Source organism: Phascolarctos cinereus, unplaced genomic scaffold (genome assembly GCF_003287225.1).
Source record: "Phascolarctos cinereus isolate Bilbo 61053 unplaced genomic scaffold, phaCin_HiC Scaffold_7;HRSCAF=346, whole genome shotgun sequence".
Lineage (NCBI taxonomy): Eukaryota > Metazoa > Chordata > Mammalia > Diprotodontia > Phascolarctidae > Phascolarctos > Phascolarctos cinereus.
In genome coordinates, this window is record NW_027556180.1 from 81,608,234 (window position 1) to 81,629,935 (window position 21,702).

A 21,702-nucleotide genomic window follows, 5' to 3' on the forward strand; every position below is an offset into this window, starting at 1 on the left:
AGAGGACCTAGCCAGGCTTTGTCACTCTCTCTCTCTCTCTCTCTCTCTCTCTCTCTATCTATTTAGCCATCCATTCATCATTTATCCATCCCTTTATCCATTGATTCATCTTCTCTGTCTGTCTCTGTCTTTCTCTGTCTCTGTCTCTGTTTCTCTCTCTCTCTCTCTCTCTCTCTGTCACACACACACACACACACACACACATGCGTGTGCACACACACACACACACCCTTTCTTTCTCCCTCCCTCTCCTGGCAGGGAAGGGAGAGGAAATACACAGTCTTGAAAAAGCTACCAAAATAGCCTGGCTCTTGGCTCCAAAAAACTGCCCTAGGCAATTGTGTCTACACCACCCTCCACCCCTCACCTGCTTTGACCTCTGGGGAGAAGATAGGGCAAATCCCTCCCACCTGAACTGATCCAAGGAATAGGAGAACAGGGGACTATTGTCCCAGGAGGGGGAAGGCAGACAAGCTGAGATTGGGAGGATTCAGAGAAGATTGAAGGTTAAAGGAAACTACTGCTTTGTGTTTGCCTTGCTAGGTGGTCTGAGGTTAGTTGCTTGACTTCTCTGGACTCTAATTTCCCCATTTGTTGAAATGTCTCTCTTAATACTGACTTTCTGAAGTGTTTTGAGGTTCTTTGAGTGAAAGGCAATGTGCCCTTGAGGTCAGGCATCAGAGAATGTTTTGCATTCCTCCCCCCTACCCTCACCCCAAGAGAAAGCATTCCAGAATTTTGGTGAGTTCCAGTTGAGATAAGCACCACCTCTAATCTCTGGGAAATGGAAAATATTTTGCATTTCATCAGTAGCTTCTTCCTCATAAGTATCAAAGCCAAAGTGGAACAGTTGGCCTTGACATCCAGCTGGTCTTTGTTTCCCTCCTGAGTACTTCTGCCCTAGCTTCAACTCACTCTACTGCCTGTGTACCAGACTTAGCCCTCCTGAATGCCACTACCTTTAGAGATTGTCTAAACATCTCTAGAAAGATTCAGATAAGAGAAAAAAGTTCCATATAAACATGGATAGCAGAGACCAGGACATTTTATTGGCTTATTAGTGCATTAAAATGCCTCAAAGCCTAGTTTGAAAAAGCAAGGATTTTCTTTTTAAAACCTCATTGTTAACAAAGAGTGCTAATGAAGAGAGGAATCAGGCATCTCATCAGACACATGAAGTAATAGAAATAAGGATGGGGAGATGAAAGTCAAAGGAAGATGGGGCCACTTATGTTGGTCACCCTTAAATGAATTATAAAGCCCCCAAAGACTTTGCGCCTTGGCTCAGATCTGACTTTGAGTCTTCTGACAAATGGGCAAATGTTAAAGAGGACCAGTCGTTGAAGACCAAGACCCCATCCGTACATCTATTTAGGGAGGAACATAGTATTGGCAGAGGTAGCATTGGCCCTTTCAGTCCCAGACCTGTAGGGAACAGAAAACTCAGATCTCTTTTGACCTGTTTTCATCATGCCATTATTAACTTCTGGGAGTGACTCAGATGCCATTAGACCAAGTGTTTTCCAATTCAAGCTATACTGTGGACAGGCAAAATATCCAAATCCTCTGCTATTTTACTCTATCCCTTACAGCTTCAACACACTGATTCTGGAAGGCTCCATAGATGGAGCAGAGTAGAAAGAAGGGACCAGGACACTGGAGGACTTAGTTTGGTATAAATTTTAAGAAATAAGGATCTTTGGTTATGAAAGTTTTTCAGATATGTTCAAGATAGGGGTTGGAAGATTTTGTGCTAAAAATAAGGATTCCTGTTCTTAACATCTGAACTTTAAAAAATTTTTTTTGATAATTGTATTTTAACATTATTGATTTTCTTTGTAATCTCATGCATTTTATTATACATTCTTAAATTTTATTGTATAGATTATTCTGAGGAGTCCAGAGGCTTCACCAGACTTCCAAAAGTTTTAAGAATTCCTGCACTAAAGAATAGGGATAGGAACTAGACATAATCTCACTAGTGTGGGGAACTTCTCAGGTGAGGAAACCCCCCCTACCAATTCAGATGTGCACCTTTTAGTCTTAGTTTAATGAGTTCCTTCAGGCAGGGCTTCTTAAACTGCTGATGGCAACTCCATATAGGGTGGTGACCCTATATGGTTTAAGAAGTGCTGAAGGGGTCTTGAGTGGACAAAGTTTAAGAAGCCCTGCCCTAGAGCAGCATTGCGTTAAAACTATCCTCAAATGGAGAACAATCATTAGCTTTCTCGGCATATATAATAAGGGCTTAATAAACGCCTATTATTGTTGACTGACTTTAGATGACCAATACCTTGGGTTGTTTGGAACCGAGTGATGGGAAGGTGGACAATGGCTCTCAACCTTTTTTATGAGGGGTCACTTTTCATTACCTGCAAAGCCTTTGGATCATCGTATGTGGGGTGGAGGGTGAAGCAGGGCTAAGAAATGCTAGCTGTGAAGACCTTGAAGAAGGAAAGGAAGGATGTGCTAGCAAACTACAAATTACGGAAAGGGAATGTTGTGGAGGTGGGGCCGGGAGAGGGAGGCATGGTGTGTGGTGATGCCAGCTGGCTTAGTGATTTTCAGGTAGAGCTTCGGAGCTACTGGTTAGAGTGGCGGTATGACGACTCATTACCCATCCCTCAAGCTCTTCATTCTGCCATTTTTTCCCCTCAGACAGCTAACCAACCAATTCATTTCAATCTCAATTCAAGAAATATTTATTCAATACCTACTCTGTTGGAGCACCAGAGATACAAAGAGAAAAAAAATTTTAAAACCGGACCGGTTCCTGCCCTCAAGGAGATAGCCACCCACATTTATTAAGCACCTACTGTAGTATGCAAAGCTTTTACCCCAAGTCCTTTTGGCTCGAATAAAGAAGATGCAAAAAGAGAGTCCCTGGCATACTGTTTATTTAAATAGTAATTTTAAAAAGGCTTTGTACAAATCATATAAACACAGTTTGTTGTTGCTGTTTATTTTTTACCTTGCGAGAATCACAGTAAAAGCTCTCAAGTCCCCTGTGATCTGGCTCAGCAAGTGAATGGTCAAACACCTTCAGCTGTGAGCCTTGGAAAAGTTAAGCCACTGTTTTCTTAACTTTCATTTCCCCTCCCCCACCCCATGCTCATCCCAAAGCGTCCCACCCCACCAACCCCCTCCCCACCAAAGGGAGAAAGCAACCGCATGGCCCTCCTGACCACCCAGTCTATGAGAGCGTGGAGGTAATAGGTCATTCAGTACAAGGCATAAAATTGTGTCAATACTGTTGGTTGGGTTTACCTCACTAAGGAGGATGAGCAAAGCATCACTGTAGAGAAAGAGAACAATGAATTGAATGCACCAATGTTTTGTTTCGTTTTCCCTGTTCAAGTTACAGTAACACACTGTAGCTACTGGATGGCCTGCTCTGGCTCGGCATTCGGAGCACAGTCAGATTCCCTGTACCAGCTGATGGGAAATATGAATGTGGGACTCCTAAAGTGGATGCATGTTCCGTAGTGTACAACCCAGATGAGCTACAAACCTGGAATGAGGCTAGCAGGTGGCACGGGGCCAAACTCCCCATTACCAGGCCATGACAGGGACAGTCAGCACAGAAATGGGTGTGGGGAAATCTTTGTCTTCAAGAGAGTCTGGAAGATTCCTGGGTACTTCCTTACTTCCCAAGCATCCCTCCTGTAACCAGTGTTACCCAAGGCCCTAAAGGCCTTACTGCAGGGAGAAGAGGAGGATGGATTGACCTAGAATTTTATTTCTGCATGCCCTGCTCATAGGGTAGTGTTGAGCCAAGCATGTGGGCTTAATAACTTTGCACTTCACCATTAACTAACACTGTGCCAAATTAAACGCCAAGAACAGCAGTACTCTCCTGCCCTAGATCAAAGTTACATTAACACTATTTAGTCCCACATGACCATTCACATACACGGTACATACAGAGAACCCACATGCGCACGCAAACACACACATATATGTATAAATATATGTAGTTATGAACTCTCACTCTCTGTATGCATACAATACACTGTGACATTACCATTTTAACTATCAGGTCCATAAGTTAACATTTATAGGAACAGATCTGTTCCATTCACCCTTCCCCTTTAGCCTGGGTGTGAGACGAATGAAATTGTACATGATAGTAGCAGCAACAATGGTCTGACGAGTTTTACCATTCATATGTGATAAGCTGGGCATGGTGGTTGGCTTTTTGGATGAGTGTTGCCTGCAAACAGGAAAATTCTTACACATTAATTTAAGCCTAAGTCAAGCTACTCTTATTTGGACAATATTTCCTCTGCACAGTTTTCCTTTTATCCTGCCTACCCCCCAACCCCTTCTGCAGCCAGGTGAGGTGGAGGGCTACAACTATTGACCCATTCAGCCATCTGGGCAGGTCTCGTTCCATTAGCAGATATCAGTGGAGAGTTCAGAGGAGTTCAGAGAGGCAGCTGGGCCAGGGAAGGATGAATGCCTTACTTGTATGATACAGCATGGATTTCTAGATAGAGGGAAAAAAATACTTTTTTTCTTCTTCACTTTTCAAGGCACTTGATAACAAAAACTCGTAAATCAAAGAGTGTGTGTATGAGAATGAGTAACAAGTTGGATGAATCCCATGGTGAGGGGGGGAGGATGAAGTAGAAGTGTTAATATTTTGGTTCACACTGCCTGCTAACCTCTGGCAGGCTCTTGTACAACTTAACTTTGACCCCCCCCCCCCCCCGGGAAAGCCAAGGCTGTGGCTATAACCCAAAACAGAAATCAGGGCTCATAGCTTAGAGAAGGGACTCATTAATCAAAATATCTCCCTAGGGCAGTCCTTTCAACCCTTCCTACTTAACTATAGGATATCAGAAACTGTTCTTTCTCTGTCTACTTTCTCCCTCTTTTCTACCTAGTCAGGAGGCACTGTGGTGTAGCTGAACAAGCACCTGACAGAGTCAAAAAGCCAAGGTTTCTTGTCCTGGCCCTGCTACTAACCAGTTGTGTGACCTTCGATATGGCACATAATCTTTCTGGGCCATAAGTTCCTCAAATGAGGAGGTGAACCAGATAATGTCCGAGGTCCCCTTTCCAGCCCTAACATGCTAGGATTCTAGTGGTCACCACACTCGATGTCTTATTAATAGAGAAAACAATAATCGCTTGTATTCTCATCCCCCTCCCCACCAAGAATATCAAACAAAGCTATCTCCTGGGCCTTGGAAACCTTACAAGGGTGTCTTTGTATGTGGTGTTCTCATTTTTACAAGAACAAGGGGGGAATGAAAAAGAAAGAAGGAAAGTAAGAAAGAAAGAAAGCAACATCCAGAGGCCTTGTTAGGAAGGCCTCAGCCATCAAGACAGACTTGGGTTCTGGATTTAATAAATGGCTCCTATTCACAAAGCACTTTAAGGCCCTTTAGCGGCTCCCAAGGAGGTGCTCCTATGGATTGTGATTTGTGAAGTTCCCTTTCTGTTTTGTTTTGAATCACACATAAGAAAGAGCTGCTGTTTCTGTTGACCCTCAAATGGGAATTTTCCCCTGGATAAGAAAAGTTCAAGGCAACAACATTCAATTTCCGTTCTAGGACTGACGGGAGACGGCAGCACACAGGCTCGGTTGGCAGAACCTGCCCCGGTAGCAAATCCCTTAAATCACAAACTTATCTGAGAAAGGGATAAGCTGGATGGCTCTTTGTGTTTTATTTCTAAAGATAGACCAGCTGAAAATTCCTTTGCCTCTCAACCACCGATCAGGAAAAGAAAGTGGGGAGTAATGATTTGTACTTCTCACACCACACAGGTCATTCTTTTCTTCTACTTCTTTGAGTCCTTCAAAGATGAAAATTTTTTTAAAAATTTTTTTAAAGAAAATCCTCAAACAAAAGGCAAAATCAGAATCCCAAGAGTCGAGCTCCTGTCCTTGTCCCAGCAGAGAGCAAGTCCTCATTACAGCCATGACTCAGCCACTGTGGTCCTGGGTGGGGGAGCCAGTCTCCCATGTGGGCCACACCTCCCTCTTCCCCACTTCCACTCCCCCCGTCTGCCTTGCCCTCACTGTCTGTATTCTGGATCGGTTTGTTCGAGATTATGGCATTCAGTTCCCATAGGAAAAAAAAAAGTAATCTTCACCAGCCGCTCTTGCTGGAATGAAACGTCAAATGTGATCCGGGTGCAATCAGTCATGCCTCCGAGCAGCACTTCTGGTGGTTTATTTTGACCTTGTGCTTGATGCCGTCATAGAGCTCAAAGTTGTAGTTCTCCAGTGTGGTACAGCTGCGGGACGAGAGGCCTGTGTAGGAACACGTGCAGTAGAGCAGTAGGCCAGCACAGATGGCTCCTAGCAGGACACCCAGGGAACTCATTGCAATGATGGTGACGAGGATGGGGTCCAGAGTATACAGCCAGCTCTTCTCCCGGTCCTCTTTGGGAAGACCTGGACCAGATGTTGAGGACGATGAGTTACTCCAGTCGACATCATACTCATCTACAATACAAGAGAAGCAAGGTGATTGAGCTCATTATCACTCCATGGGCACCTACCAGCATGCATCTCACCACAATGGTTCTTAAAAAAAATTTCTAATTGTGTATAGCATATGCCATATATGTGTGTTACATGTAACATATACACACAGAGTTTATTCTTCTCTTTCTTTTTTCTTTTTGTGGTGAGGCAATCGGGGTTAAGTCACATACCTAGTTAAGGGTCAAGTGTCTGAGGCCAGATTTGAACTCAGGCATAGAGTTTATTCTTGCCCACCTAGTGCTGGCCTCTGAAGAGGTGCCAGCTGTGCACTCCAGCTGGAGAACACTTAAACCCAGGTTCTTAAGAAACAACCAGAATATCTCCTGATGTTGGTAATCAGTGGAATAGGTGTGTTTGGAAGCCAGGCCCTGGTTGCCTGTGACCAAGTGTGGAATGGAATTTGAATATGTAGAAGATAGAGTGTTAGTGTTGGGGATGGAAACACAAAGCACAATTAGTTAACTTGAATGTGTAGGAGCTAAGGGAAGAATAAGAGTGTCTCAGGGCAGAACCCTCAGGAGATCTGAGAATGTATTTGCAATCTTTGGACGTCAAAAAGTTTTGGTCTGTCCCCTCCAGCAAATCTCCATTTATGGTGACTGAGAATTAAGGTGATACAGACCGAGGGTCGCCAGCCAGAGATCCTGAGGTTTTGCAGGATCCCAGTGTTAATTTTCATGAAGAAAATTCTTATGTTTGGGCATGGTAATGACAAAGCCCGGACAATTAACAGAGATCAAGTTTTCATAGTTCATAGATCCCTGTAGTCTTTGCATAAAAAAGACAGTACCCAAGGTAAATGGGGGGTGGGGCAGATCCCTCTCCCCCAGGAGTTGCTAAGTGAGTAACTGGCAACATGTTGAATAGATTCAAATTACCCAAGAAGAAGATTGGCAAAGTAGTGGTTACCCCAGGTGCTCAAAACACTTACAACAGCTTCTTAAACATTAGGCTCAACTCCAAACCAGTCAAGGAAAAACGTAAGGTCCACCATATAACAAAATGCTCACCGTAGCACTTTTCATGGTTATAAAGAAATGAAAACAAACTGGGTGCCCGTCGATTGGGAAATGGCTGAATTATCTGTGGTTTATGAATGTAATGGGATAAAACTGTACAGTATGAAGTGACAAAAATGAGAATTCTGAGAAACATGGGATGATTTGTATGAACTATTATTGGAAAGTGGACTGAACAAAACCAAAAGGATAATATTCACAAAGACCACAGCAATATAAAGAAAAAGATCTCTAGTAATTGAAAAGTCAGCAATAAACAGTCCTGGAGAACAGACAAGGAAACACACTTTCCTGTAGGGACTGCTGGGGTAAACTGTTGCATATACATACTGTCAGACATGGTTACTGCATTGAATGCTCTTGCTTAACTGGTTTTTCTTTGTTAGTAGGAAGGGCTCCATTCCAGGGTGGTTTGGAAGAAGGGTGGCTATAGCCAGAAGAATATATTTCAAAGACCCTCAGTTCTTTCTTTTCTTTTTCTTGTTTTGGAGGTGTTATTGTTAGCACCCAAACACCCTCAACACAATCACAGACCCAAAAGAGTATATAAACAAAAGACATCAATAAAACTTACAAAAATCAGTCATAAAAATAATAAAATGGAATCTAAGATTACATAAAAATCATATCCCTCACATAATTGTGATGTTCACCTTATGAGGAACCCTGTCTTACTTTGTTTTTAATAGCTAAGAAAACTGAAGGTTAGGGAGTAGAAGTGACTAGCCCAAGGTCATACAGCTAGTTAGTGGCAGAGTTGTATGAAGGACCCCACTTTGACCTTGATAGATGGATACGATATTCTCTAGCTTTTTTCACCATTTTCATTTTTGACCTTTGTTTTTCAACCTTTTCCCCCTAGGACTCTGGATATGACTCCTGTTAAGCCAATCTTCAGTTTAGCTAGGAGACTGTCTTAAAAAAAAAACAAAAGGAAGGGGGTAGGTAGAAATCAGCTCACCTTCATCGTCTTCATATCCCTCGCTGTTTGGAATTCTTGTTATTTCTGGGATGTCCACTGTAATGGGAAACAAACAAAGTAGAAGCCATTTTTATATCAGTAATTGTCAGAAGGCAAGCTTTGTTAGAGTTGCCTCCATTGTTTCCACAGCAACCAGAAGAAAAAGGACAACCCCCAAAGCTAAGTATCCAGCATGCAAAGATATTGTCACTTGTGCCTTCCTTCATAATGGCTGCCATTCATTATCAATATTATCCTGGATATTATCCTTAGATCTTTCAATGGTGTCTTAGCACTTGCCGTCAGTCACCATTATTGCTAAAGCCATTTTAGCACCACAAATTTCATCACCTCATATGCATACATCTAAGTGGACACAAAGTCTAAAAGGCTTCTCTCCTTGGGATTCCAAATAAATTTAAAGTAATTTAAGCAAGTCATGTACCATCATTATATATTTTACTGTAGAAGCGGAATTGGAAAAGAATGTCATAATGACTGCCCATATCCACATATCTGCATTAATATCGCTCATCTCTCCTGCCCAAGCTACTCTGTGTGTTGGCTTTCGTTATGATTTGGAATAGATCAAACATTGGCAACCAATCTAGCTAGCCCAGGTTTGAATAGAGCTTAGTTAATTTACTCTGAAATTTCTCCAGTATTATCACTGTCTATCTTTTTCTTTTATATGATAATTTTTGGCAATAATACAGGTCTTTCTATTCACTACTCTGTCCATCTCACAGAAATCACAGCTGAGGAGAGAAAAGAAAAAGCCAAGGAAAATTACTTGTCTAAAATGGTAAAACATTTTTTAAAAAAAGTTAAATATATGCCTGAAAAGCAATAGGCTATTGTTTCTTCCGATCTTACACGCTAATTTTTTGAGTCCACATCTTTGGCTCAGTATACCCCCATTGCATGTGCATGTGGTCCTTAAAGAATTCTGTTCTGCCTAAAATTGTACTTTCTGAATTTCAGCGTAATTCTGAAGATTAATGCCAAGGACTTAAGGAAAAGATTTGAGAAGAGTTAAAACACACCAGAAGAAACTAACATAGATCCTAAAAGTAGCCTAAAATGTTAACCTGTCCACACTATCAACCGGGAACTTTCTCAACCACAACCTAAAATGATGTCCGATCCATCACTGTCACACTCCAACTCCAGCTTCTTCCCAAAAGCTTGACCTTTTAATCCATATAGGAAGTTCTCTGGACTCCCGACTAAAGCACCAAGAGTCCCCTCAAATTCTCACCCACCTTCATGGAGAGGGAACAAATAGAAAGCTCCCTTAGATTCCAATGGCCCAGGTCCTAGAGAGTGTTTGCCATCTACAATGTTAATCACCATTGCTCTAAATCTCCAGGCTGTTCCTGGCCCTCTGACAGCAGGAAGACTGGCATCAGTGGGACCAAGCCAAGCATTTCTACCTTGGTTCCCATCCTCTTCATTATTCTTTCTGTGATGTTACAAAGCAGATTGTTTACTTGGAAGGCAAACATGAACAGGAGACAGGTGGTGTCCATCAGAAGGCTCAAGTAATGAATCTGGAGGCCTAGGTTGCTGAGCTGATTTTTTCCTATAAATCAAATCTTTTCTTATTTTCACTTCCATCTAGAAAGAAAGAGTATATGGGGGGGCCGGGGATTGGCAGAAATCCACACAATATCTCCAGCCAGTAATCGAGGTGATGGATGCTCACATTTCTTAACATCCTCACAGCTGAAAGGCCCAGGATATTGGATGGGAGTCTGTGGATCCACTCATGAACCCAGCAGCATGACTTGCCAGTGAAATCTGTGTCTGCGTCCAGATACAAAGGCCCCACCAAAGGGAAGAGAAACAGTTGGATGTGAGAATGTGGCCCTATTCCATTTCATCCCCCAGGAAAGGGATCAGAGTCAGGAGGCTTCTGCCAGCTGTCACTCAGCAGAAAGTGACTGCTGCCAGGGAAAAGGGCAAAAAGAACATTAACCTTTAAGAAAAAGGAAAAAAAACTGCCCTGACTTTAAGGGTTAGATATGACTGGAGCAACAGCGTTCCTATACCGAGAAAGGAAGGACAGGTTCTTAGGCTTAAAGATGTAGAGCTGGAGGAGACTTTAAAGGTCACTTGGTGCAATCCATTTTTACAGATGGGGAAACTGAGATCCAGAGAGATGAAGTGACCCAAACTACCAGGCTAGTAAGCAGCAAAACTAAGATTTCAACCCTGGTCTTCTTTCTACAAAGTAGTCACTCTTTCCTTGCTTTAGGGAGCACTTCTGAGGGGAAGGTTTGAATGCAGTCTTGTTTACAGGCAATGAGTTGAAGTAGATGGCCTCCCAGAGTTCCTTCTAGTGCTGAGGGGTTCTCTGAAAGCTCTCACTCAGATGTGGCTGAGATTTCTGCACCTGGAGAATCAAAGGCCACTTCAGAGGAAGAAGAAAGCCTTGGAGACTTGACTTTTCTCCCTTCCCCCCCCCTTCCCTTCTGATAATCATTCATCCCAGTAGTTTTGTTTGGGTGAGTGGGAAGGGTTCTAAAAAAGCATCAGTTAATCAACATTTTCAAAAGAGCATCTGTTCACCAAGCCTTAAAGAAAGAATTGCACACTGGGGAAAACTTGAATAAAGAGAACATTTATACAAAAAGCAATTTAGTTTGATAGCAATTTTCTCCATTCCCCTTGCTAATATCCCTGATATTTGTGTTTGATTAAGAGCTTTCTCCCTCAAAAGCCTTTTTGCCCTTCACCAGTCACTCTTCTCTGTTCAGTCCAGTAGTTAAAGCTTGGTTCATTCCTCTCTTGAGATAGTGAAAAGGAGAGTGGTGCCACTTTTTCCTTCCAGTTCTGTGATTCCCCAATCAGACAAGCAAAAAGGGGAAGGGGGGCCAAGCCAAAGGAACAGCAGCCAAAGAAAAGGGGAACACTTGTGGACATCAATTTAAGACAAAAATATTAGAGATTTCCGTAGCTCCTGGGGGGGGTGTGTGTGACAATATCATAGGTCAAGAGCCAAGAACTATCAAAGTATATGTTGACAGTTGATTGTCCCTGATAGTTCCATTCAAATCCACAAATATTTATTAAGGCCCTACTATGTGCCAGGCACTGCCTAAGGCACTGGGGAAACAGAGACAAAAAAAGTAAATAGTATTTTATTTTCAAGGATTGCTTGTACACAGAGCATCAAATACAAAAGTATTTACAAAAGAATTTCAGCCGGTGGGGAATTAAGCCTGATATAGGAAGTGCCACTTGAGATATTATTGTTTGTCCTTCATTCTTGAAGAGGACTGAATACTTCAGCAGGGTGATATCTTGACTTGCACGTGAATTGGATTTAAGTGAGGCAGGGCTGTGCAAAGTCATCAGCCTTACTCTCTTCTCCAGGGTCACTGGAGTCCAAGGGCAAGACATAGGTCAGGACATGTGTCGATAGCCCAGCAACACTTGAGATAAGCTTTGAAGGGATCTGAGGGTTCCAAGAGGCAGAGATAAAGGAGTAGAACATGTAAGCATGGGAGATAGACTATGCAAAGGCACGGAGGTGGGAGATGGGATGTTGTGGACAGGGAACGGCAAGGTGGCTACTACCATAGAGGAAACAGTAGTTTGGACTATCAGTTATGCAACGATTGGAGCAGAGCCAAAGCAGCTAGGAGACGGCAGAGAAAGGGGGGGAAAACAATGGCAGAGATGAGAGTTGCTTTTGTCTCTCTTAATTAGCATCCAAAGTTGGTAGAAGGGTTGGGTTACTACCTTCCTTTGTACTGGGCTTCACGTGAAAGGGTAGATATCAGGGTGTGTGTGTGTACAGGTGAGCAGTAGTAGTACAACAGAGAAAGGAAGGAGCTGCATGCCTCACCCCATAAGATGTCAGAAAGAGGATGGAGAAAGAAAATTCCTAATATATCTTATCTTATACACTCTAACACACTGACAATTCACAATGTAGCCTCCTACTGGAACTCAAGAAAAGACTGGAGTATAATGAAATGAAGATGAGCAACCTTAGCTTAACACTGCCAGGTGTCCATTTGAACAGTGTTCCTGTAGTGCCAGGAGCCTACCCTGAGAAAAATCACACTGAGAAACCACTGAAGATGGACCAGGTCATATTGAGGTAAGGAAAGGACCTATTCATCAAACTCCAGCTCCCTGTAGGAGAAGGGCAAGGCCTCCTTGGGTAACAGACATAACACATGTCTGAGCTGGACAGACAAAAGGAGGCTATTAATATGACTGATTCTTTTCAAAGTGGCCACATTTCTCATGGAGACTGATTAGGAGAACCATGAATGAAAGCTGAGGTGATGGATGGGGATGTAGCAGCTTTAGTTCATGTGGAATGATCCTCCCAAATGAGTGGATATGGAAAGGAGACATGGGAATTCAAGGAGGGGAGTATCTGTGATGAGAGGAAGAGGGAGAGAGAGAGAGAGAGAGAGAGAGAGAGAGAGAGAGAGAGAGAGAGAGAGAGAGATCAGAATATTTCAAGTGTGGAATAGGATACTCAGTTCTAACCTATAGGCTAATGACCACAACTTCTGGCAAGATAAATGAGGCCAACAGAGAATGGAGTCAGCGGTGTGATTTTCCTACTACATAAGGCAAACTTGACACTGAGGCTTTGTGGCCATCCTGATATCACAAACTGAATTAAAGTGAATCATGAGAGACAGCATGGAGCAGAGGGAAAATATCCCTCTGGCCTGGGAGCCTGAAGACTCAGGCTCCAGTCTTGGCCCTGCTAGCTGGATGACCTCGGACAGAGCACTTTACCTTCATGGTTTTCCTCCTAAAAAAGGAGAGTGTTGTACCAGATTCCATTCAACAAACATGTATTAAGTTCAGGCTATGTGCAAGGCACTGTGCTAGATGCTTGGTGACACAAAAACAAAAATGTAAAACAGCCCCTGCCCTCAAGGAGCTTACATTCTCTTAAGGGATTCAACTTGTAGCAAACCAAGATAATTTGATGAGGAAGAGAATGCTAACAGCTAAGGGGACTACGAAAGGCTTTCCATTTTATCAAGTGTCAACCTGACCTTAAATCTGCAGCTACAATACCCAGAATTATTCTGGTTTTCCCAGTAGGCCACATAGGCAGCCAAATTTAGAAGAACCTTTATTATCGTTATTCTTCAAAGAAAATATTAATCAAAGTCTTAGTTAACACCAACCAACCAATGAATATTTATTACACACCTATGTACCTGGCACTGTACTAGATGCCTTGAGGAATGCAAACATGATAAGCTCCATGTCTAGCTTGCAATGTAATCAGAGAACATTGTTAGACAGTCTGGAACAAGGTACGTAAGGCAGAGTACAGTGGAATGCACACCAGCCATGGGGTCAGAAGATGTGGGTGAGAGCCAACCTCTGTCACTCCCTAGTCATGTTGACTGTGAACAAGGTAGCTGGGCCTCAGTTTCCTCATTTGTAAAATGGAGGGAGAAACTGGACTAGTTAACTTTAAAGACCTTTTCCACCTCTAACTTTCTGCTCCTTTCTGAATACAAGAAAATGGCTAGACAATTCTACACAGCAAAAAACTGGCAGGGGTTGGGGGAGGGGGGAGTGTGAAGAGGAAACTGAATGGAAAATCCATCTCCTCTGTTTGCCTCCTCACAAGGAAAGGTTTCAAACACAGTCATTTAGCATTTTTTACCCAATACCCTAATTACTCAGTTCTACTTTGTTCAAGTGCAATTTTTTTTAACCAATCCTCTCTGGGATGTAAAGTGATTGTATCCCACCACCACATACTCTCCACATCCTATTTCTCTAACTAAGTAAGCCCTCCCCCTAACCCAACTCATTCTCACCCCCTCACCACTTCACCATCCACTGGAGACCCACCATGAGCCAAAGAGCTGAAATAACAGAGCAGCTCTAATGGAGTTTAATAGAGTTGGAGTAACCAAGTGTGGCAAAATAGCTGCTACTTTAAAAAAAAAATCCAGTGCCTTTTCATATTGAGATTGAAGCTTCCAGGCTGTGACTACAAAGCAGCTCACCTCCCCCACCCCCCACATTGTTTCCCCAGGTGCCCCTTCAGTTGGCATCCCTGGAGGGGTGGTGGGTTAAGTGCACTGCGTGGAGAAGCCAGGACAGATTCTTGTCCATCTCAGGTGAGTATAATTCTTCAAAGTGAAAACCTCATAGCAACTGGTTACTAAAATGCACACTAGCCTCTTCAAGGAAATCCCTCAAAACTACAGGAGAGCCATAGATTCTCTCATGTAATAAGTAAACAAATTGCAACACTTCTGAACAAGGGGAGAACAGAGTAGTTGCATCCATTCACAAACCAAACCGAGTCTAATGAAAGGAGCTTCCCCCCAGGGGGCCTGGAACATTGCCAGATATTGTAAGCCCACACAGACTACCCAGAGACACCTCCAACTCATCGCTCAGAAATCCTTCTCCCCCTGACTCTTCCTCCCTGTCTGACACTGGTAGTCTAAGTGATTTCTTTTGCTCGTTTTAAATTTTTGCAGTCTGGTTTGGGAGGATGCTAACTTATATTCACAGTGTTTTCAGACCATGGTCTGCCATACTAGGGCTCTGGTGGACAGAGTGGCATGGCTTTGTTTCCTTTCCATGGTATAATGGCAGCCTGCTGTGAAAAGGAAAAGGCCCACGCACAAGGGCACGAGGAAAGCAAATTTGTCACCCTGTTTCATAATCTGCTATTCGGCCAAAATGGCTATCCTTCTGTTCCTCACTCATTCCGTTACATCTCCTGTCTCCACACCTTTGCATTGGCCAGCCCACCGGCCTGGAACACTCTCCCTCCTTACCTCTGCCTTCTAGTCACTCTCTTCCTTTAAGATGCACCATCTTCTACATGAAGCCTTTCCTGACTCTACCAGTTCCTAGTGTCTTCCCTGCCAAACTACCTTGTACTGAATTACTTTGTATATATTTATATTTATTAACTTCATAATATATAATTATACATTATATTATATATTATCTCTCTATATATACCCACACATGAATATGTAATATAACATCTGTATGTAAAAATATGTACTTATTTCCCACCATAAGTTCCTTGTGACGGGCATTTGTTTCCCTCTTTTTACGTGTATCTCCAGCACCTAGCATGGCGCTGGCACATAGGAGACTCAATAAATTCTTGTTAATAGACTGATTTCTAAAACTCACATTCAATGACACTATAAGTCTATGAGAAGAGAAGCTAAATGAATCCATGCTAAGGCCAGAAAAATACAGAGATTAGAGGTAGGAAGGGGCCAGGGGTGAGAATCCCTAGGAGCCAGTCAAGGATGGATGGAACAGATAGATAGGCAGAAAGGACCGTCATTTCAACATCACCTCAGGGGTACAGGGCTGAGTCCAACAGAAACAAGTGAAGTGGAAGGAAGGGTAATGCTAGTCTTGGGACAGACTCCTTCCAATTGGAATTACTTCTTTATATCAATGAACAGACGGTGTGAAAAATCAAGACTTTCCTGTTCATTTAAGAACACTTGTTTTATGCCTATATTTAATCCAACCATCTTTAAGCCTGTGATAGACATCAAATCACTCATCTTTAGAACTCTACATGGGGCTGGGTGGCGCAGTGGATAGAGTGTCTGGCATCAGGAAGACCTGCGTTTAAATCCAGCCTCAGACACTTATTAGCTGTGTGACTCTGGGCAAGTCACTTAACCCTGTTTGCGTCAGTTCCCTCATCTGTAAAATGAGCTGGAGCGGTAAATGACAAACCGCTCCAGTATCTCGGCCAAGAAATAATAACAGCAACAAGGGGCTAGCTGGATGCCAGGTCTCACTATCCCATCTCAGAAATTGCAGGACCACAGATCTAGAGCTGAAAAGGACCCCAGAGACTAGCTAGTCCAATTCCCACAATTTCCAGAGGAGGAAACTATGACCTAGTGAGGTTAATTTGCCCAAAGTCATGTGGATATCATGTCAGAGGGGAGATCTGAATTCAGGTCCTCTGACTTTAGAGCCTTTACTATACTATATCTGACTGTACCATACGATGGGAAAAAATGAGCTGACAGAATAGCACAGGATAATAACAAATCATAGAAAAAAAAAAAGAAACAGAAGTAAAACTGGAAATAAAACCTGAGCAATTTCAACACCTAATTCTGGGCAGTCTCCACTAGCCTGTTCCATAAGATTGAGTGATTTATGTACCTGGGATCAACCATTAGCTGTTTAGATCTTTGGCTGAAGCTTATCCCAAGTTTCTGAACCTGCTGAGCTCACACAGAAGCAGCTTTGGGAGGCCTTTCATCCATTTTGCCTTTGTTTGTAGCAGGAAATGCTAAGCAGGGAGGCCACCAAAATGAAGGATGATGGAGGGCTGAACAGAGATGGCTCTGGGCTTCAAAGTGTTTAATTCAGTTTGGCATTATGTATGGTATTGGCTAAATGATGTACCCTTGTTTTTCCTAATTCAGTTTGTTCATTCCCAGTTCCGATAACAAGCCAAAAGTTCAGATGTTTATCTCCACTTTGCCAAATCTCCTCTGGTAGAAAGTCAGGCCACCTTGGGAGCTATTTAGCACTAGCTGTGTTTGGCTTGATCTTAGAAACACCATCAGAAGACCCTTTATCATGGGTTTTTATCACCTGGGTTCCAGCCAAACCAAAGAAAGGTCATGAAAAAGAAAATTTCTATTCGGAATGTTCCAAATGCCTTTTAGGATGGGGGGGGGAAAGGAGAAGGTTTGCACTTGGTTTGAGATTGTTAGGAAAGTTTGTTCCAGATTTTTTTTAGCCATTATTTCATGTTGTTTTTAGTTGAGTAACTAAGAAAAAATTGGGATTAATGGCTGAAAAAAAGAGAAGGCTGTGAGAAAACCTTGTAATGCCCCTAAATGGTGCCCAATGAGCACAGAACCTGGAAGGCTTTGCCTCCTCACCTCCATCTAGCACTTAGAGCATTCAGCTTTCTCAAAGACTTCACACTGGGACCACTCTCCTTTATAAATCCTTTCCTGAGGCCCCCTCAAGTTATTTTGCATTTACTTATCTGTGTAAACAGTAGAATGTAAGCTCCTTGAAGGCAAAATTGTTTTTCATTTTTACCTTTGTCTTCCCCACCCTGCCCCCTTAACCTGGACCTGTTATTTCACTCTTGTGGGTAATGCCACATGAGAAAACTCCTTCTTTCCATGCCCATCAGCAGCTGTTCTGCAGTTTGGGGTCTTAGAGAATTGCCAAGGGCAGTCAGGGAGGTTAAATAACTTGCCAAGGTCACATAACTAGCATAGGTCAGAGGTAGGACTTGAGTTCAGGTCTTTCTGACATTAAAGCAGGTCTTCTATCCACTGTGTCTCACTGCTTTGCAAATGGTAGACAGTGAATACATGCTTGATGAATTTAATTGGAAAACGAACCAAAAAGAAAGGGCAGAACATCGTTTTGTGGTTGTTTAGTTCTGTCTGACTCTTTGTGACCCCATTGGGGTTTTCTTGGCCAAGTTACTGGAGTGGTTTGCCATTTCCTTCTCCAGCTCTTCTTACAGATGAGAAAACTGAGGCAAACATGTTTAAGTGACTTCCCAGGGTCACACAACTAGTAAGTGTCTTAGGCCAGATCTGAACTCAGGAAAATGAGTCTTTTTGACTCCAGGCCCTGTACTCTATCCACTATGTAACGTAGCTACCAACTCTGTAACAAAGGTTACATATGGAGAAATTATCAGATATAAGGGCACCTGCCAATGATGAGGGTGAGCAAAATGTGGTAGGAGTGGCTACAAGTTTCTTTAATTCTCTTTGCAAAAAGGAGACATTCTCCTTGGGAATGAGTGAATGAACAAATGTATAAACATGCATTTACTAAATACCTACTATGTGTCAGCATTTTGCTAGGTTCTGGTGATAGAAATGAGATAGTCTCTTCCCTTAAGAAGCTTACATTCTAAAAGAGGGAGAAAACACAAACAGGTCAGGCTGTGAAAGGAAAGGACTTCTGGTCTCAGGAGTTATAGCAACTGTGGGGTGGCCATTAGGCAGTTGCACCCCATCCTAGTAGGAGTGGTATCTTCCATCTGATTACTCTTCCCAGAGAAGGCAAAAGATTTGGGGGGAGAGGAGGAAAGAGTTTACTATGGCAGCAACATGGCGAGATGCTCCAGCTAAGTCAGCCCTGGTTTCCTGGTGGACAAGTGGGTAGTGGGTGTGATGTAGTGACAAAAGAGACTGGGCCAAGGATCTGGAGACCCAAATCCTTTACTGGGCTCTGCTTCTAATGAGCTGAGGCCCTTTGAGCAAGGGACTCCATTTCTCTCTAGGGCTTCTATTTCCCCATCTGTGATATGGTACTAGTGGTTTTAGACTAGCTCTAAGGCCCCTTCCATCTCTCACAATCTATTATCCTATGATCTCTACCCTTCTTTCCACCTCAAACATTTTTGGACACTGAGCCAGAGACCAACTTCATCTGCTTCATAGTTCTGCCTGGGGCTGGCCTGGAGGCAGGCCACGCATTGGTTTTTTCAGTCTTAAATAACAATCTTCAAATATCAAGGCCAGCAAAAACACTCCCTCCCTCCTTCCATATATACAATTGTGTGTAAATATTTTGCATATGCATATTTTATCTATATAGATGCACATATATTTAAAGCAAGGGCCAGACTTTCCCAAAAGTTGCTGTTTGCTAGTTCCCAGGGTTCTGGCACTGTTGATAGACACCCCAGGTTACAACTGAACAAGATTCTGTCTGTTTGGACATGTTTTTATAGGCACAAAGCAGTCCAGGTGTGAGCTCTTCCCCAGGCTCTCAGTTTGGTATCGAATGAGTGATTACAGGAACAAAGGGTCTTATTCCCCATTTCCCTAATCATCTTCCTTCCCAAGTGGCCAAATGAACATTGGACATTATCCAAAATGGAGTCATGAGAAGAGTCTGTTGTGTATGGTGCTGGTGGTGATGGTGGGAGCTATGTAATATATGGTAGCTATGTAATAGTTCCAGGAGTGGGGGGAGGGAAATGAGAGATGGAGGAGGCCTGGAGGGGAGCCACACAGGAAGGGCATATTTATTACCTCCGGCAATCTTGTCTTCTTTGGCCCTCTGTCTTTGACATTGTCTGAGGCACCAATCCTCTCACTGCCACGTCTGCTTCATTACTGAACTTTTAGCTCTTTTTGCAGTATCTTAGCTACATGTGCAAGCCTCCCCCCAGGAGCTCTAATACTGAACCCCAAAAGCACAGTCAAGGATTGATGATAAAGGGGCAGCTAGGTGGCTCAGTGGATAGAGTATTGGCCCTAAAGTCAGGAGGACCTGAGTTCAAATCTGGCCTCAGACCAAAGACTTGACACTTACTAGCTGTGTGACCCTGGGCAAGTCACTTAACCCCCCAAAAAAGGGAAGAATTGATGATGAAGGTAAGCTCCTTGAGGGCAGGAACAATCTCATTTTTGTCTTTGTTTCTCTAGTGCTAGCTCAGTACTTGCCACATAGTAGGTGCTCAATCAGTGCTTGTTGAATAAAAGGAAGGTACAAGGATAGGATACCATAGGCATATCTTTACTCCCTTGGTTTCCAATGGACAGTTTAATGGGAGATATCCTCAAGGGTTCTTCTGGTGTTCCTAAGCTAGTCCTTAAGGTGGCTAGTTGGCACAGTTGGTAGAGTGCTGGGCCTAGAGTCAAGATGACCCAAGTTCAAATCCAGCCTCAGATACATACGAGTTTTATGACCCTGGGCAGGTCAATTAATTTGTTTTCCTCAGTTTCCTCAACTGTAAAATGGGGATAATAATAATAATAATACATACCTCCCAGAGTTGTAGTGAAGATCAAATAAGACAATATTTATAAAGCACCTAATAAGATCCTTCCTTCCTCTTCCTAGGCAACCTCATTCCCCCAAAGGAATCATTATAAAGGAGGGATGAGAAAGCCAACACATCTTCCCTCTCCCATATTCTCTTCCTTCTATCAATCTATCCACAATGATTAAGAAACAGAGGGACAAAAGATTTTCGCACAGACATACTAACCTCGTACTCCAGTACCTCCTAAATAAAGACTCAGAAAGCAGCAGGAAGCTGAAATAATACATGGGCAGAAGCAGCTGCCTTGCTCACTTCCCCTTCTGCCTCCTCATTATCATTGGGGCTGGCTGTACCCTGACAAGTCAAGTGCACTACATCCCAGTGGCCATTTTAATGATTCCTACTGTAGTTGATGAAACCACTCGCTGACAGCTAAAGCATCTCATTGCATCATTTTGGGCCCCCTTTGGAACCCTTCTGATCCTTACTTTGGGGACATGAGTTAATAGTAAATGATACGTTGAATTGTAACCTATTTCAGCACAGGAAGGGGAGGAAGCAACTGATAGCTTTCTGCATTGACTGTTTCTCCACAATCTATAGCTCCAATCCCACAGCTTGATTTCTCAGGCCATCTATGTAGTGTTAGCAATCCAGAGACGGCAGTGGCATGTATGTCGGTATAGGGCAAAAAACACTGAACTTGGAGTCAGAAGCACTGGGCTCACATCCTGTCTCTGCCACCGGGAGAGTGACCTTAGACAAATCACTGAAAACTTCTAAATCTCAGATTTCATCTGTAAAGTGTAAATTGCCTCTAACCTACCTTCTAGCTCTCAAACTCGAGGATGCTATTGTTATAATACAAAGAGTTCTAAATATGGTCTCAAAAGTTCTGGATTTTAATTCTGCCTCTACCTAGATGATATTGAGCAAAGTACTTAACTTTGGGGCAGCTGGGTGGTGTAGTGGATAGAGCAGCAATCCTGGAGTCAGGAAGACCTGAGTTCAAATCTGGCCTCAGATATGTAACACTCACTAGCTGTGTGACCCTGGGCAAGTCACTTAACCCCAATTGCCTCAACCAAAAAAAAAGAGAGAGAAAAAGAAAAAACAACAAAGTGCTTAACTTCTCTGTATCTCAGTTTCTTCATCTGTCAAATACAGAGGTTGGACTAGATGACCTCTAAGCCAGACAGGTCAAACTCAGGTAGAAATGGGGGTCACTAAACCATACATAAAGATCTGTATGGGCTGAAAATTGATGCAGAAAACTACATATTAACATTATCTATGTTCTGTTTTATTTTTATTTACTTTGTTAAATGACTTCCATTTACATCTTAATCTGGTCAGGCTGCACATGGGCCAACTGAGCTTCTGGCCTTGCAGCCCCGTGATCATGGCCTGTGATTCTTGGAAGGCCAGAGAAAGCTCATAA

General features: G+C 42.9%; 1 protein-coding gene across 3 annotated transcripts in view; it reads right to left on the reverse strand.

The window, feature by feature from the left end:
• Positions 1 to 2,880: 2,880 nt before the first annotated feature.
• The window catches only part of NRP2 (neuropilin 2), a 148,558-nt gene continuing 129,736 nt past the window's right edge, over positions 2,881 to 21,702 (reverse strand). For all 3 annotated transcript variants that reach the window (XM_020972858.2, XM_020972859.2, XM_020972863.2), the window contains 2 exons: positions 8,483 to 8,539; positions 2,881 to 6,460 (listed from right to left, as the gene is read on the reverse strand). In XM_020972858.2, the coding sequence (XP_020828517.1) occupies positions 6,156 to 6,460; positions 8,483 to 8,539 (362 nt within the window). In that variant the 3' untranslated portion in view covers positions 2,881 to 6,155. The remainder of the gene's footprint in view (positions 6,461 to 8,482; positions 8,540 to 21,702) is intronic.